Source organism: Rattus norvegicus, chromosome 19 (genome assembly GCF_021556685.1).
Source record: "Rattus norvegicus strain SHRSP/BbbUtx chromosome 19, alternate assembly SHRSP_T2T, whole genome shotgun sequence".
NCBI classification, from domain to species: domain Eukaryota; kingdom Metazoa; phylum Chordata; class Mammalia; order Rodentia; family Muridae; genus Rattus; species Rattus norvegicus.
Window position 1 is genome coordinate 66,050,698 of NC_141552.1, and position 18,181 is coordinate 66,068,878.

Sequence of the window (18,181 nt, forward strand, 5' to 3'; positions counted from 1 at the left end):
TGGAAGAAGTGGGTGTCCTTCAGAGATGGGTCACTCCAGTCACGGCTGTGCGGCAGCAGGAGGATGACCAGGGAAGCCAAGACCCTGTTTTCTATTGTGTGAGAGGTGTCCCCTTGGGAAAGGGTACCAGTGACACACTACAGTCAGAATGTCACTGGGTAACCCCTAGGACAGAACTCAACAGAGCCCGTGGCAGGCTCAAGGAAAATAAAAGGAAATCTGGGGTGCATGCACCCCTGTGTTAGAAAACTTGCTGCTCTTCTCACCAGAAAACCAGAAGGTGATTTTTTTCCTTGGAGTCTTGCTATCCCTCGGGGCTTCCTGCTCTCCCATCGAAAGCTTCCATGTTCTGTGCTGCCTTCCCTGATACTAAGCCTGAGGGCGTCTCTGTTCACACGGGAGGGAGGGAAGGATCACAGATCTAGGGGAGGAGAGGGCCAGCGTCCTGTCTACTCCAGACTACTAAACAGCCTGTGGCTCACCCTCAGCTATGAGGTCACTGAGCACAGCTACAGATCGGAAAGTTGTGAGCCTTGGGACAGTGTGGTCCATCGCTGGGCACAAAGGACAAGGTGAATCCAGGTGCTGTCAGGCTTCACCTTGACTACTCAGAGCCCTCTCACCTTGGGGCAGCCATCCCTATCCAGGCACATTCCTTCCAAACCCCCACCCTTCTCCAAGGACAGTCTAGCCGGAGACTATCCGATGCCAGCCCAGTGTAGCACGGTGCTTCCTGACTCAAGATGGCAGTGTAAGTGTGCACCTCTTACTGTGTGCTCCAATGTGATCCACCACCAATGACTGCAGGACCTGTGCACCGTCTCTGCTAACCTCTGACCCTTCACCCCTGCCCTGCACCTTGTGCCCAAACTAGGTCCTTGTGTTTAATCCTGTCACAGAAGATCCTCTTGGTCCGCAGCTCTCTGCGCCTCAGTTTCCAGGTCTTAGTTACTCCTTCAAATTTCTGCGTAGAGACACCATGACCAAGGCAGTTTATAAAAAAAAAAAAAAAGTGTGAGTCTTAATTGAGGGCTTTCTCACACTTTCAGAGATCATCACGGTGGAAAGTAGGGTAGCAGGCAGGCAGGGCACTGGAACAGTAGCTGAGAGAGTCTGAGTCTGATCAGTAAACTGGGAGGAGAGAGAGAGAGAGAGAGAGAGAGAGAGAGAGAGAGAGAGAGAATGAGAGAGAGTTCACTCACATGGCTAGGCCTGGTATGGGCTTTTGAAACCTCAAAGCCAGCTCTGGTGACACACCTTCTCCAAGAAAACCACACCTAATCCTTCTGAAATAGCCCACCCAGTGGAAACCATTCAAATAGCTGAGCTTCTGGGGGCTCTCCTCATTTGTAAGTTGTATATGGGAGTGTTTATTTATTTATTTATTTATTTATTTTTCATGTTATTTCGAGAGCAACTCCAGACACCAGGTAGGCTGGGCTCAGGGCCTTTCCATTCTAGAACCCAAGGCCCACGTTGACCTGGGTCTCCTGCCTTTCTTTTCTGGGTTTCTGCCTTTTCTGGCCTAACCCACTGTTTAGTAGTGCTAGGCCGGTTTATTTCAACGGCCAGTGGCTTGTGAAAGCAGACAGGGCACAGATAATTCGTGAGCAGGAGGGTAGGGCCAGCTGGGGCAGATCTTAGCACCTCTGGTGGGTCTCACAGAGATGTGGTCACTTCCCAACCTCCATCTGGCCCAGGGGAAGAGCCATAGCTGTGTGGCTGTGAGATCAAGGCTTCCAAAGGAGACAGGAAGTGAGGCAGGTACTAGGTGTTAGCCCAAGGGTAGGGAGGATTGAGGTTGGCTTGAGAGGCCCACTATCCCTCCCCTTTCTTTCACCCAGACCATGAAGACTGCCATTAGCTCACACCTCACTGACAATTCCTTTTTGGTATGCCCCTTAACCTGAAATGACCAGGTCATTCCATCAGTCAAAGTCACCCCCTGTCACGGAATTCCAATTGTAGCTGTACCAGTCCAAACACAGGCTGCTCAAAACTGCACACAGTATGGCGTCCAAGCCCTCACTAATCCCACCTACCTGCTTCAACACGGAGCCTAGGTCTTTCTTCCCAGGACCACCAACCTGCCAGCCATAGGCCTGATGGGAGAGCCAGCCTGTCATTGAGTACCCAGGAGCAGCCTGAGCAAAACATGAGAACCCCATGAGAACCCTAGCATGACACCCCATCAGACAGAGGGCAAGAGACCCAGGGGACCACGTAGAAGAACGCAGAAAGCAGGCTGGGTCACTATTCTAGGGCAGGTGTGTCTGGTTGACCAAACTGTGCAGAAGGCCAGAGCTCCACGTCAGCCCCAGAGCCACCAGGAGTCAGACAGGGTTGAGCCCAACCTCGTCAAACCTCCAGGAAGCCAAATTCCTGCGCACAGGGCCGGACGGTGGGCGGGCCTCGTAAAGAGGAACCCTTTTGAGGGCGGGGCCAGTGTCCAGGAAGCGTGGAGGTCACAAGGGGGCGGGGCCGTGCAGGCGAGCGTACCCTGCTGTCTGCCGGCTGAGCTGCCTGGTGATCCTCGCTGGGCTCGAGTCCAGAGGTGACTGCCAGGCCTGGCCTCCTCGCCAAGGCGAGCCAGCAGCTGAGCACGTGCGGCCCCGGGTGGAAGGTGCTGTCAAGCTGGTCTTCAGGTCTTCCGGCCTCTCTCCCCACAAGCGGCGTCACTGCGCTGGGGCGGCGCCAGGTTTCCTCTGCGAGGTACAGGCAGGTAAGGTAAGTGGCTGAAGTCTCAAGGTCCTGTTCTCTGGCTGAATTTCCGAGGTCAGCCTTCTGCGAGTCTCTCACTGATTTCGTTATTTGTGCGCGATGGACGGGCTTTGCGTTTTCATGAACACAGTTGACGGGTTTCGTATTGGACATATTAATTTATTGTTTCTTTTTCGAGTTTCTCTCTGTGTATCCCATGCTGTCCTCAAACTCCCTTTGTAAACTAGGCTCGCCTGGAATTCAGAGACCGGCCTGCCTCTGCCTCTAGTGCTGGGATTAAAGGCGTGTGCCGCCACCGCCCCGCCTTTAAGTTTTTAAAAGTTGAAGTAGGATCACAAGTCTACTTCAGGCTCAGTGTCAAGAAGCTTTGCCTAACGAGAGTTATGACCTAACTCGAGATATCCATCATTCCGAGAAAAAAAAAAGGGGGGGTGGGGGTGTTCATTTGCACGGAGTATGACCGTCATAAAAGTCCAACATAGACCTTCCAGATAGCTTCGCTACCTGCCTTCTGGCTCCAGCAATCACTAGTTATCAACCAGAGGCCTCTGGTTTGGATGCTTCACGCGAGGGGATCTTAAAATGCTCAGGCCTGAGAGCTACATGCGTCAAGTCCACTTCACGCCGTGTCTGCACGGCCCGTCTCTACGGCTGACTGGTGTCCGTCACGGTCTCCGGTGGGTGGCCATCCTGAGTCGACCCCATTTTGTGGGTTAGAGTCAGCTGTGACGGTTTGTGCAAACTATCAACTTGAGACCCCAGAAAAACCTGGAAGGCCGACTTCCGAACAAGGCCGAGGGGGATTATCTTGATTATGCTAATTGAGGTGGGAGGACACTCCCGCTGGGGGGCGGAGCGATTCTCTAGGTTGGGGGAGCTGGACTGTGGAGAAAGTGTGCTGAGCACCGCCACACAGCATTCTCCATTGCTCTTTCCTGGAGTATGGTGGTCAGCGGCATCTCGCTCTGTCCCTGTGACCCTCTCCCTAACTCGATAGACTGAACTGCGGGTCAAGCAAGCCCACTTTCCCTAAGTTGCCCCCTTCCGGGTTATTTTCTTGCAGCGCCAGAAACAAAAAGGAAACCAGCTTCGCCGTAAACTTCTGAGTACAGGTATTTACGGCAGGTTTTCCCCATTTATTCTGGGTTTCACCTGAGTGGCAGCTGCAAATATGGGCTTCATATCTTTCTGAAATATTTCCCTTTTGGGGGAGTGCAGGAATCTCTGTAGCCCAGGCTGCCCTGTGTAGCCAAGGCTAACCTGAACTTCTGATCATCCTTCTGCCCAAGTGGGAATGCTGGGATTTTGGGTGTGTAGTTCCACACCCCATTTACGCACACTCGTTCTACCAACTGAACTACATTCCCAGCCCTCTTATTTGTTTGAAAGAATAACTTTGGTCTTTTAAAACTGATGTCTTATGTTCTTTTCTTTGCCGCTTGTCTGTTTTGGGGGCTTTTTAGATATTCAGTCCTTTTTAAAAAGGAAATAATAACATTTATCTATTTGTGTGCAGAGGCATGTGGGCGCGCCTTGGTTCAGGTGTGGGGGTCAGAGGACAGTTTTCAGGAATTGGTTCTGTCCTCCTAAGATACAAGTCCTAGGAATTGAGTTCAGGTCTTTGGGGTTGGGGGAAAGCACCTTTACCGGCTGAGCTATCTGGCATCTTGTGTCTCTATGTAGTCCGGCTGTCTAGGAGCTGTCTAGGCTTGGAACTCATGACTTGTGCCTCTGCCTCCCCAGTGCTAGGATGAAAGGTGTTTGATAGCAGGCCCAGCCTTCCCTCTCTCTCTCTTATCTCTGGATTCTCCCTTGCCACTGGCACCGTGAGTTTTCTCACTCAAAGTAATTTGGAGGCTTCTAGCGCAACACAACCCGGTCCTTGTCCTTGAACAGAGATCATAATCTTAGTCACTGCTGAGAACGGATTTCTGGTATTACGCTGTTTTCTGTCCACGATGGTTTGGTTTTCATTTCCTGAATTACCATCTTTTTGTTACACTTTTTTTTCTTGTAATGAAACAAAAGTGTTTAGCTCCTTGTTCAAGTCTTTCTCTGTACAACCCGTCACTATCTTCTTTAAGGTTACCATGGAGATTTTTTTTTCCTTTGAGCTAGCGTCTGCCACATGCTGTGGGCCAGGCTGGCATCTAAAAGACTCCTTCTCCTCCAGCCTCCTGAGTGCTGGGACTGCAGGTGTGAGCTGTCACACTGGGCCAGAGTGAGTGTGAGTTAGAGGTGCTAATGCTCTACTCTGGATGTAAAGCAGTCAGACTTCTCAGACAGTGTTCCCACGTAGCTCCTTCCCCATCTGCTTTGATTATGGGTTTCACAAGATCATATCTTTATCGATTGTTTTGGTCAATATAAACCAATCAAGTACACTATTCTCTTAAATCAGTTAGGAAGCAAAATTTGGAGTCACAAAATAAATTACATTGTGAATACTTGTTTCGGAAAGTATTAGTTTCCTAAACATGAGGATAAAACATTAGTGAGGCCACCAGCCCTCTCTTGGGACTTGCAAGTTTTTGGCAGAGGAGGAGCGCTTAAGTGGTTGCCTCTCAGGTTCTGTTTAGCCTGGGGAATGGATTCTTGGTGCCTTCCACTCTGCCAGTTTCCAGAACCTTCTTTGTCTCTTCCTATCCCCAGTGTGTCCAGTTCCTCACAGATTGGACCTTGGTGCTGTTTCTAAGTCAAACCCAGCGCCAGGACATGTATGTATTATTATCATGTGTTATGTGTTTTTTACAATGTTTTTTTGAACATACCTTTTTGACCTATTTTGTGGGTGTGAATGTTTTGCCTGCATGTATGTATACTAATCCCACAAGTGGGTGGTGAGCATTGAAGTCAGCAGATCCACTGGACCTGGAGCAACGGGTGTCTGTGGACAGCGTCTGGGTGCTAGGAATTAAGCCAAGGTCCTCCGGAAGAGCAGCACGTGCTCCTAGCGAACCATCTTTATGCTTCCAGCCTCCTGGGGGTTGGGGGACTTTGAGACAGGGTTTCACTGTGTAGTCCTGGCTGTCTTGGAACTCACTCTGTAGACCAGGCTGGTCTCAGACTTACAGAGATCCACCTGCCTCTGCCTACTGAGGGCTGAGATTAAAGACGTGTGCTGCCACCGTCAGGCTATAAATGTAATTAAAAATATTTTTTTAATTTAAAACTTTGAGCTGGTCTGGTAGGAAACACCTTTTAATCCTAGCATGAGGGAGGCGGTGGGATTTCAGTGAATGTAAGGGCCAGTCAACCTGGTCTACATAGTAAGTTTCCAGGCCATGCCTCGTCTTCCACCCCGGTGCTTTGCGCCAAACGATTTTGAGAGTTTTCACCCATTTTCTTATTTCTACTTTAATCTCACTGTAGTCTAAGAACAGACCTGGTATGGTTTCCTTGGAATGTGTTAAGGTAACAATGTGTTCTTCCACACGCTCCGTGTGGACCTGAGGAACTGTGTCCTGGGGTTGGAAGGATCTGGAAAGGCCGCCCATCCAGGTTGGGGGCGCTGCTTGCATATGATGTCATTACTGACTTTCAGCCCGCAGCAGGACTGTTTCTCTGTCATTCATTCCCTTCTTTCCTCCCTCCCACCCGTTCTGTGTTCACTGTGTAGCTGAAGATCACCTGAATTCCTGATCTTACTGCCTCTGCCACCAAAACCTTGGGGTTACAGAGGAGCACCCCAACCCCAACTACAACTGCTTCTGCTGGCGCTGATGTCTGATGAGATCTGACATGAGACCTGTCTGCTTCTCCTCTAGCGCCCCCGCTCACTCTCTTGCTTTCTCTCAATCCCTGCCCCCTTCCTTGTCACCATGGGTGCCATTTATTTATCTTGAGACAATGTCCCAGGCTGTCGCTGGCCTCGAAGTTGTAGCAGTCCCACCGCCTTTGTTTCTAGATTTGAGAATACAGATGTGAACCACCGTTCTTGGCTTTGTTTAGATGTGAGGTGGGGGGTGTCTTCTTATAGATTGCCCAGATTGGCCTTAAGTGTGAAGCGACCTTCCCGCCTGGCCTCCTGAGTACTGGGATTATAGGCTGCACCACAGAGACGTAACCAGTTGCAGTTTTCCGCGTTTATGTGCCTCCCCTGGTCTGGTTTTAATTTAATCAATTTGACTGCTGAGGGAAGATGGGAAAAGTGGGGCCATGACCCCCACGCTCCAGAACTGTTCCTAGTGACCAGGCATCTGACCCCGAGAGCCCCATGCAGTCCACACCAAGACTCATGTCTTCACAGTGGTGGTCTCTTACATGCCTGTGAGGTGGTGGCGTGGGGAGGGAGGAGGAATGGAAGCTGGAGAGCGAGGACACTAAGGTTTATCATTTTAGCGTTTCCTTGAGTGGAGGTCGAGATAGGATCTTGCTGTGAAGCCCTGACTGGCCTCAAACCCACAGCAACTCCCCCCGCTTTGGTCTCCTGAGTGCTGGGACTGCAGCTGTGTACCTCTAGACTTGGTTATTTTCCTTTCTTTAATGCAGATCTGCGTTTTTGTTTTCTTTAAACCTTAGATTTCTTAATGCATTGTATATGTGCAATACACACAAGATAATGTATGCATGTCTGTATGGGTCTATGCCAAATGTATGGTTTCCTGCGAACGCCAGAAAAGCAAGTCAGGTCCTTTAGAGCTGGAGTTTCAGGCAGTTGTGAGCTGACATCCTTTTCTGGGAACCAAACTCTGGTCCTTTGGGGGTCTTAGCTATTAAGCCGTCTCTCTGGCCCCAGATCTGAGTCTCTTCTCTCTCCCAGATCCCCAGGCCTCGTGCAAACTAACCACATACTCAGTCTCCACCTTAGCCTGACCTGTGCTTCTCTAAGGAATGTCTAATATGCCCTCTGGGGAGGCAATTAGGACGGATTCCTTCAATTCCTGTGCGAGGAGACTTTTCTGCCCTGGAGCTTTCTCCTCTCCCCTTTCTTTAAATAGAGATCTGCCTGCCTCTGCCCTGGGTGTTGGGACTGCAGGTGTGCACCCCCCATCCGGCGACCCTTCACCTTGGAGAGTGAAGGTCACGGAACGGGTTTCTGAACCCAAGTTCCTTCGCTGTGCTCTCTTCCTGTTTCCTGAGACGGATAGGATTCCTACCATGGTTTCTCTCTAAGAGCGGCCTCTTTCAGGATTTCTGTCCTTTAAAAATGGTGTGCCCAGTGTCTGGGGAGAGGCTCAGTTGGCAAAGTGCCAGCAGTGTAAGCGAGAACCCAGCCAGGCATGGTGGCGCCTGTGAGGTGGTGTTGTCCTAGCACTGAGGAATTGGGCAGGCAGATCCCTGAGTGTGGGGCCAGCCTGGTCTACAGGGTGAGTTCCAGGACAGCCAGGGCTACATAGGGGAACCTTGTCTCAAAACACTGAACCACAGCAAAGCAAACAAAAAGGGTGATCCCAGGTAAAGGACAGGTGGGTATGACAGCCTGCAGTCACAGCATGCGGGGCGAGAGGACAGGGATCCCTGGAAGAGACGGCTAATTAGACCACACGGGTTGATAGTGAGAGCCTGTTCAGTATGTAAGCTGCACAGTAAGCAAGAAAGACATCGATGACAGAGCCTCCGGCCTCCACACGGGCTACTACTGTTGTTGTGATGAAACACCGGGACTGATAGACTCAGGAAAGCGTTGAGTTTTGCTTACACTTCCACACCATGGTTTATCACTAAAGGAAGTCAGGGCAGGAACCTGGAGGCAGGAGCTGCTGCAGAGGCCGTGAGGGAGCGCTGCTCATCGTGATGTGTTGACCTTGTTTGCTTAGAGTTCCCGGACCACCAGCTCAGGGGTGGCACCACCCACAGTGGGCCCAGTTCCACATCACACACTAGTCAGAAAATACCCTATAGGCATTTCTTTCAATTAGGGTTCCCTTCTCTCTGATGACTTTAGCTTGTGTCAAACTGACAAAATCAGTCAGCCCACCATGCGCACACACACACACACACACACACACACACACACACACTCACTCACTCACACTCACACATACACTCACACACACACACTCACACACACACTCACACACTCACACACACGGTGTGCTCAAATATTAAAGAAGTACATGGTGGCCCAGTTGCCCTTCCGAAGCCTCACTTTGCCCCAAATGACCACTCTCACTGGTATCCATAACTGCCAACAAGCTGGGCAGGTGAGCCTTATTTTTCGGTTTTAAATTCTCCATTTGTTTTTGCTGATTTTGAGCTGGCCTCAATCTTCGGACCCCCCACCTCCCACATGTTGGCATTGAGAGGTACACATTGCCAGGCCTGATTTCTGTGCTGCTACAGACAGCCCAAGGCCCGCAGTGAGCACTTTACCAACTGGGCTACATTCCCAGCCCTGCTTGTGTTTTGAGACAGGGCCTCACTCCTTAGCTAAGGTTGACGTTGAACTTACTGAGAGGCCCAGGGAGGCCTCAAACTTGGAGCAGCCACCTTCTGGCCTCCATCTCCTGAGGACTGGAGTCACAGTTGTAAGCCTCCATGTGGTACAACCCCAGCCAGCCATGTGGGTGTCTTTGTTTTCCTTTTCTTTCACAGTGTGTATATCGAGCATCTAAAGACTGTTAGCTTGCTTCTGTGAGGTCTTAGCTGCTTTAACAGATCGGTGCTGCCTCTGACCGTGCCCTTGAGGCACAGACTCTGTGGTCTCTGCAGGTGAGTGACCTTTTGCTTTGCTTGTTTCTGTGTGGGCTCAGGGCTATGAGCCCTTGGGTCTTGTTTAGAAACTGTGAAGACTTACTGTGCTTCACTGAATAACAGGCCTAGTTAGAGTCAGGCTGTGTGTTCTTGCCAGTCCCCACTGCCTCCTTCCCCCAGGAATCTCAAGGTTAGTTTGGCTTTCGCACTATTGTTATCTGTTCTCGTTTGGTACTGGGGATAGAAACCAGGGTCTCAGGTATACCAGGCAAATGGTATACTGCCCAGTCCTACTTGCATGCCTCAGCTCAGCTCTCACACCCATGCTCAGTCTGGACCATGTGTTACTTCACTGTAGGCTGGGTCGTCTAAAGCAAAAGGGAGCTGAGACCTTTGACTCGTCTTGCCCTCTCCTAGGACTCCCTTTTGGCCTTCTAGGTTATATATACTACACACACACACACACACACACACACACACACACACACACACACAATACATACACATATACTATACACACACACTAATATATACTACACACATATACTACACACACAGATACACACTAATATATACTATACACACACATACAATACACACACATATACTATACACACACTAATATATACCACACACACATATACTATACATACAGACACACACACTAATATATACTATACACACACTAATATATAGTACACACACACATACAATACACAGACACACAAACATATATACATACTAATATATACTACACACACCACACAAATATATACTGTGTGCACACACACACATACTATACATACAGACACACATGCACACACTAACACATACACACACCACACAAATATATACTGCACACACACACACACACACACACACACACACACACAACTGCTTTGAATGCTGCTCACACTAGTCCTTTAGGACCTCAGCAAAAGGCATGGCGGAATTACCTGGTCTCGAGCACTTCTGAACCGAGCCATTCTCAGAATGTCCCCCGTGACTTCCTTGCTTAGAGGATGGAATAAGTCACCCAGAGTCATGGGAGTACAGCGCTGGGTCATTTTAAGCCTTCTCCATTTGCTGAGCCCGACTTCCAGCCTATCGCCAGTTCTCGGAGTAACCCACACAGTGAGCAGGTGGCAGTTTGCTCCTGCTGGGTGTTGTGCTATCCAGACACCGGGGAGACCCCTGGTTGTCCTGTTTGAGGTGACTTCCTGTCTGACCCATTGTGGAAGGTGGGGATGCTAACATCTGCCCCAGGAGAGCAGATCTGCCAACAGTCAAGGTGGTTCTTGATTTACCTAGACTGGTTTCAGAGGGACAGCTTTTCAGTCGTGCTTCTCATGCTGGGGGAGCCAGCCAGCTGCCCGTGAGCTTCACGGCTCTGCTACTGCCCTGGCTGACCTAGAATCCCACCTGTGGCTGCTATCTTATATACTTTGACAGTATCTGTTTACGTTGCTTAATTAAAAAAAAAAATCAAATTTGGGCGCCTTCTGACCGTAGTTTCATCATTCCTCTCCTTCCGGGACTCCCTCAGGCACTGCACACGGGCCTTGCTTGGCATCTGTAGAACCCAGGCTTTTCCTTCAGTCTTTTTGACTATCTCAACGATCCACTTCCCAGCATACTCACTTCCAACCCAGATTCAATTACTACACTCTATCGGGGTTGGTTTGTTTCTTTAAAACGACTTATTGGTTCCGGCCGGAGAGACAGTTTTTCTATCACCAGCCGCGTTAATACTGCAGACATGATTTGCTTTGTATACTAAGAAGTTTGTTTGAGTTTGTCTGGTAAGATCATTTTCTTGGCCCCAGGGCTTTCCCTCAGCAGCTCTGACGGATTACAAAGCCACTTCATTTGCTATTTGCATAAGGGTTTAATCTGGGTTGGAGCTAAGAAAATGTTCTCAGGTGCTTCCTGGCCACAAGCTTTCTCCTCCCAAGAATGTGTCCATTAAAGCTTTCAGGATGCCCATGGCAGACCGAGCCCACATCTGGCTCCTGTGTCCTTGGGATAAGGGTGTTTCTGAACAGTGCTGTAGAAGAGGGAATCACAGTTGCTTTTCCAGAGAGCTGTCAGGTGTGGGGACTCCTCTTGGCTGGCTGCATGGTGATTCTCTAGGCACCAGCCAAGGGGGCGTGGTGGAAGAGACGCCTCAGACTCCGTGTCCTCACTCCTCAGTTGCTTCCTTGTGCGAGCAGAGAGACTGTGGATTTCATGAGCCGTGTGTGGTTCGTTCTGACGGACGAGAAGTCTCAACAGCTCACCTCTGTTGAGATCTGGAACATTATTCTGGAGATACCTGATCTTAAATCTTAACTTAAATCTTAAATCTTAAATTTTCTGTCAAACTAATATTCCTTACTTTGTCTTCTCTGAATTCACTTCCTCATGTTTTGGGCTTTTGTAGAGATCGCACCGACAGTTATTTTAGCTTCCTGTACTGTACTCCAGTGTTTGTGACTAACTTTCTGGTGTCCCGTGAGACTGAAAAAAAATGCCAACTTGCAATTTCCACCCCTAAATAACAAGAGGTGCCCGAAACATGATTGTGGCTCAGAAACCCAGTCATTTCCAGTTCTAGGACCAGACCACCACCATGGCCAGGTGCAGAGCTCACTCCTGTTTTAAGCATCACACGAATCCAGTACAGTTGCTTGGGATATGGGTCTTACTTTGTCGTTCTCCATCAGAGGTTGTCAGTTGGGAGGACCTTGCTGTGTGGAGGGACAGGCAGCATGTCTCACACTGTGGTCAGACATGTTGTCAGGCCTGCCTCCACAGGAGAACTTGAGCAGCCCTGAGGCAGGGAGACCCTGCTGTGTGACAGCTCCTGAGGTGGAAGGAGTGCAAATAAAATAAGTCCTAGTGTGTGCAGCACTTGCCCTGCCTCCTGCTGCCCCTCGGGGCCAGAGTTCTCACTCTCCTCTCTCTCCACTCCGCATTCCCTGTCCTAAGACAGACATTGGTTCCTTTAGGAAAGGTGAAAATTACTTGTAGAGAGCTCCTTTGGTCCTCCAGGGCAAAGCCCTCATGGGGCTCCAAACGCCACCTGGAAGGAAAGCCCTGGGTGGGACTTTGTCCTTAGGCCAGCCTAGGACCCAGTGGGTCTAACCCAAGCTCAAGAGCCATCTGAACAGGAGAGAAGCTGCTCCCGGGTTTCCTCTGAGAACTGGCACCCATTTACAGGTGTAGGAGAGCCCCTACCAGTGGCCCACTTTTCCTTTTCCTCCCTCCCATTCCCTATCCTAGCCTGGCATTGTGTGTGTGTGTGTGTGTGTGTGTGTGTGTGTGTGTGTGTGTGTGTGTGAGAGAGAGAACCACCGTCTCTGTGAGGACTAGAAGTCTGAACATGCACCTGCAGCATCTGCCTCAGAGCTCTGATGTGCACGAGGTCCTTAGCTCTCTATTAGAACTCAGGTACTCCTTGCATGAAGTTGAGCTTCTCGGGCCGGCAGTCTTAGTTTCAGGGACTGCAGGCTACAGTCGGCACACATGGACTCAGCGTGTCGGGCGGACAGTAGGATGTGCCCCTATAAATACTGTCTTTAACGCAGGCTCTGACATCTACAGCGCAAACTGTAAAGCCTTGGACAGAGAGAGGGCTGGAGTCCTGGTGATCTGCCACTGTGAGCTAAGACTGGTGGCTCCAGGGATGCCTGGAAATAATGGAAATGGACTTCAAAGCCATGTCTCACCATACAGTGGCCAGAAGCAGACGGGGACAGCCCAGTCACAGAGCTGCTGGCATCTTTACACCGCCAGGCCACGCTCAAGGCCGTGGAGGCTCTGGGCGGGTGTCTGACCTTTTGTCACAGACTGAGGGGCCTCTGCTCCAGCCTTGCCCCTCTACCTGAAATCCAAATGAATGGTGCACTTAAGAGCCTAGGATTCTGGGTGCTTTGACATGGACGTCAGTTAGCGCGCCGCCTGCCCCGCCCGCCCTCCTGCCCACCCGCCCGTAAGAGACCCTGCTACCTGAAGGGACAGTGCCATGTACAAAGAACATTTTAATTAATTTATTTATTTCTTTACACATAACTGAAAGTGATGTTACAGTACATAAGTTATTTACAACTGTGCAGTAATGTGTTGCAAAATAAATTATCTAGAAGGCAGCAAAAGTACATTGTGAATGTATATAAAACTGTACAGGTTTGCGGATACACTCTATAGGATTATTGGCTCTGTAGTGTTTCAAGTTACGTTCTCAGAAAGAGAAACAAAATGCCCAAGATTAAAGGAAAAATATACAAACCACGTGGATTTGACTCCATTAAAAACACTATCGGAGAGTCCTGGCTGCGTCCCTGTGTCCAGGCAGGCAGCAGCCGGACCCTTGCCGGCACCAGTGTCCAAGCCTGTCCCGGGGACCAGGGCGGGACAGCACTTTCCTGCCTCTCTGACCTGGAGGTCACTGCTTGTGCGAGGTGGACGCCTTAGTCTATCTTCCATTAGTTGATCAGAATGGAACGAGGAATTAAAAAAAGAAAAGAAAGAAAAAACCACACTCTGCTCTGCGACTCCTCAAGTGCCCTGTCATCAGCTGAAGAGAACCCAGAGGGCGTGACTGAGACAGAGCCACCCTGTCTGTGGCCATGGTCTCCTTGTCCCAAGCTCTGCAGTGTCCAGGCCCCGTGCTCCCCCCGGCGACTGGATAAAGAGGTGCATTCGACCTCACCGGCATCTGGAGGGAGAGACATGGCCAGGCCAGGTGCAGTCTCTGGGCTCCTCCCACTTGATGGACGCGGTGCTCCCTCCTCCGCTGCCGGGACTCATCGGCAGCACTGGGCGACCTATGTGGCCCTCGTTTGTGTCCTGTGACCTTCATCTGGGTGTCATGCTGGCAACAGTACAAAGTCATCGTTGACGTCAACCATGGGCACGTAGAAGGATGGCACCTCATTTACACACAGGGACTTGTGCCCAGCAGGGTCCAGCTCCTGGGCCTTCAACTGCCACTCCATCCTCTGCACGGCATTGAGGGCTGCAGCTTCATGTTGCTGCCGCATCAGCAAACATGTCTGCGGAACACACAAGGCGAGAGGGATCACCAAACCCTGGCTTCCACCACTGCCTTCAGGCTTCACCACAGGATTGTAAACCCACCCTGGTTCTCAGCTCAGAATCTGGTTCACACCCTGATGAGGCCCAGATCCTCCTGGAGTCAGATGTGTGAGGACAGGGCTAGAGACCTGCGTCCAGCAGATGGACCTCCCCCATGCTGACGGTCATACTGGAGGTCTGACCCCCCTAACTGCTCTGTGAACTGCTCCGTCTCCTACAACTCACTTGGGGGCTGGAGTTCTGCGCTCACTGGTGTGGATATTTTCTTCATGGGAGCAATGGCACGTAAAAGTGTGCATGGGGGCTTGGATGGAGTGAGACCAAATGAATCATTTTAAACATGGCCCAGAGTTCACCCCGCTCAGAGTTAGCTGCTCACTGTTCTGCAGCTGATCCTGACGTACTGAAGGACAGTTGTGGGTATCCGGTAGGCTAGACTATCCTAATGAACACATTGCTCATATCGATCCGTAAGTTTTGAATGACTAAAGTCATTTAATTGCTAGGCGAGGTGCATGATTTAGGAGATTCAATCCTGTGAACCTACTACCAGTGTCAGTTTCCCACAGGGAGACAGAGCCTCCTCCAACCCAGCCTTGCTAGTCTTCTGAACGAAGAACCCCATTCACCTTTTGGTTCTAAAAAGGAAACACTGAGGATCTTTTTCCCCTAAGATTTGGCCATTTTATCTCCTTCTAGAATTCTCTTCAAAGAAATTTTAGGACTGTTTTCTTTGCTATCAGATACAGTCAAATTTGAGTATGTCTCTGTCTCCTAACCAACATCACGCATACCCTCACCTGGGATGAGGTGTGGCCTAGAGGGGACGTTTAGATGGAGTAAGAGAATGGAGCAGGAGCTCATGAGAAAACGGAAAACCACCTCTTTGTGAGCCCTGCTTCTGACAAGCCTCAGGTCTAAGCACAAGGAGTTCTGATTCTCCCCAGGTCTTCTCAGCATCTCTGAATAGACGAACCTCTATGCAATGCTAATGTCGACTAGCCAGCTAACTCTGACGTCTTACTGTCTACAATATGTAGTTGATGACAGCAGTCAGGAGACTCTGGGTTGACTTCCCTGCATGAGAAGAGCACCATTTACGGGTAAACCGCATACAAGAGAGACATGAACTTCTTTTCTCATCTGTGAGTGGCCCTGTGGAGTCTGATGCTACCCTATGTCTGCCTTGAGTAGCTGTAGGTGGTGATGTGCGTCCTTGTTGATCTCCCTTTCCCGTCCTCTGTGTACTGTACTAGCCAATCCTTCAAGTATAGAAGGTAGGCTGGGCCCTCTTAGGAAGGCTCAGGCTGGGTCCTGCCAAGAGCTGCTCCCTACACCTGGACAGAAGGGAAGACGCGACAGACCTTAAGATCTCTCTCACCCTGAGAGCAGCAGTAGAGTGAGAACCTTCAAAGCACCCTCCTGTCGGGGGCGCAGCCCCCACAAGCACGAGTACCTGGCACTCACTCACCTTCATGCGGTCATACTTGTCGTCTACGTCCTGCAGCCAGGAGATGAACTGGCGAGCATTGAAGCGGTCTCGTACAGACTTGTTTTCATCCCCCTGTGGGATCAATAGGGATGTTCACAAAAGCTTTTTAAGCCATGTGGGTGAGACCTTTGATGGCTCAGTCCTTTGTCCATCAAAGGACACAATACATGTTTCTATTCCTAGGTACTGGTGGCCACAGACTGGGGCAGGTGGCATTTTGCATGACTCCATGGTAAGCCACTTTCCTATGCATAGAATGTGGCCTCCTAAGAAGGGAGGGCCACACAGAGCTGGCAACGTTGTGTGCTAATGTATTCCTTTTTAGAAGCTCAAGGCAATTTTTCTGCTTGGAAAAGCACAACTGAGACCTCTGAGGTGGAAACTGAGGCTCTCCCTCTGCATGGAGTCTGAGGCTCGAGGGGACCCTCGCTTCACTTTCACCACACATACACAGCCTTGTCTGTTCTGTTACACAAGAACCAAGTTTTATGTTGCCTCACAAAGGGGAAGGAAGAACTTGGAGCTGGATGGATGCAGGGAAACAGACTGCTCTGACATGGCCGGCTGACCTGCCTGAGTGCTAGGGAGCAAGGCAAGTTAGAAAGTTCTGCAATCGTCGGCCCAAGTGTGGCCCGCATCCAGTATGTACCAGCAAGAGGATGCAGGCAGGCATCTCTCAATTTCAAACTCAGCAAACTGTTTGAAATGCACAGGAGTCTGTATTTAAGCAAAATCTTCAAACACTCAATTATCTGCTTTGGCATGCTGGTACCCGTCCGTGTAATCCAGCACTTAGGAGAGGGAGTTTAAGGTTGGCCGGGTCACATGAGACTCTTTCTCTACAAGATTACCTGTTGTTACCTGTGCAGAAGGGGGAACGTGTGTGTCCCTTCCCCACATACGGGAATGTTAGATTTTAATCTAAGTGTATTCAATTATGTTGTACACGGCAATGGCCTCTAGAGCTCCTGTTTTAAGGAGGACAGACATATCACCAAGGTCTCAACAGCCAGGAGAAAGAGGTTACAAGCGGCCATGCTGAACAGGGAAGGGACACAGTCCAGGAGTAAATCTAACTTCTATGAGATTTCTACAGAGGACAGAGAAAATAGTGTTCAAAGAATGTGACAGCCAGTGTGTGACAAGACCCACCTCAGACCCACAGCTGGGCAGAGTCGAGGAGACTTAGGGTCTGAAATGATGCAGAGCAGGAAGAAGTGACAAAATGCTAAAAGGCTTCTGGGAGTTTCCTTAGGGAGATGGCGGGATGACTCAGTTGGGGCAGGAAATGCAGTTATGGCACTGGAACGTGTGCTGCTCTGGCGTCGTATGATCAGGCCGAGTGCTTCTAGGCCCTGCGACTCCAACTGCCTCAATAAAGCCAATCTCCAACCACAATGAAGCTGAGGAGCTCTGTAGGCCTCTGCAGCCTCGCAGGAACACTTGGTCTTGTGGCCCCAATGTCTTGATGCTACAATTATCATTGCCCCATCACTGTCACTAACATAGCAGCTCTGGTCACCTTTAGCTGAAGATGGGGCTGACATCACCCCTGCAGCTGGGGAGGAGGAGGATGCTATTCGTCCTACCTGGATGCACAGTTGCCTCAGAGACTGTGGAAGGCTTGAGGACCTTGTCCATGACATTCCCATGCCTTCTGAGGCAACCTGGGGCTAGATCCCCACAGCTATGGCTTGGTACATGGGACAAGTCTTGGGAGGAAAGGTGAAAGCTGACACTTCCCCCTGGTAGTGTTACTGACCTGGCTCTCCAGAGGCATGTTGTAGACCTCGGAGTCCAGCAGCATTGTGCATGCACTGAATGGCACTGCCTGATTGGCAATGGTCCTGGCTGCCCGGCAATGAACCCGAAGAATCTCTTGCTCACAGGACACAATCAGCTTCTCCTGAAGGAGGAGAGGAACAGGTAAGCTGAAGATTCTTATTAGCAGACCCCACCCACAGCTCCACTTACCCTCTCGATGCTGTGCTGCAGACGCAGCTTACCCCGCACAGCCTCTTGTTGCTTGAACAGCTCCTTCAGAGGCTCTGCTAGAGAGGGAGGGGGTGCAATCTGCAAATATAAAGGGAGAGGGGTAAGCCACAATGAGAGTATTAAAAATGTGGACATGTTATAGCCTAGCACCCTACACCCAGAAACTTGAGAGGTGCCAGACGGTTATCTGGAAGCCCCATCGGCAGGGAAGGCACAGAGCATCTGGGGTCAGGTGCACACACCTATGCCAAAGGAGCA

General features: G+C 50.3%; 1 protein-coding gene and 1 long non-coding RNA gene across 15 annotated transcripts in view; one reads left to right on the plus strand and one right to left on the minus strand.

The window, feature by feature from the left end:
- The first annotated feature begins 2,491 nt into the window (after positions 1–2,491).
- LOC147999499 (uncharacterized) overlaps positions 2,492–18,181 on the plus strand; it is a 31,339-nt gene continuing 15,649 nt past the window's right edge. The window contains exon 1 of the long non-coding RNA XR_015644230.1: positions 2,492–2,727. This is a non-coding gene — a long non-coding RNA (uncharacterized LOC147999499). The remainder of the gene's footprint in view (positions 2,728–18,181) is intronic.
- Positions 13,374–18,181, minus strand: part of Ankrd11 (ankyrin repeat domain 11) — a 158,658-nt gene continuing 153,850 nt past the window's right edge. For 13 of the 14 annotated variants that reach the window (XM_087594976.1, XM_087594988.1, XM_087594984.1 and 10 more), the window contains 4 exons: positions 17,903–18,001; positions 17,691–17,834; positions 15,908–16,000; positions 13,374–14,393 (listed from right to left, as the gene is read on the minus strand). In XM_087594976.1, coding sequence (XP_087451102.1) covers positions 14,208–14,393; positions 15,908–16,000; positions 17,691–17,834; positions 17,903–18,001 — 522 coding nt within the window. In that variant the 3' untranslated portion in view covers positions 13,374–14,207. The remainder of the gene's footprint in view (positions 14,394–15,907; positions 16,001–17,690; positions 17,835–17,902; positions 18,002–18,181) is intronic. The other variant, NM_001374009.1, reaches the window with a different exon arrangement.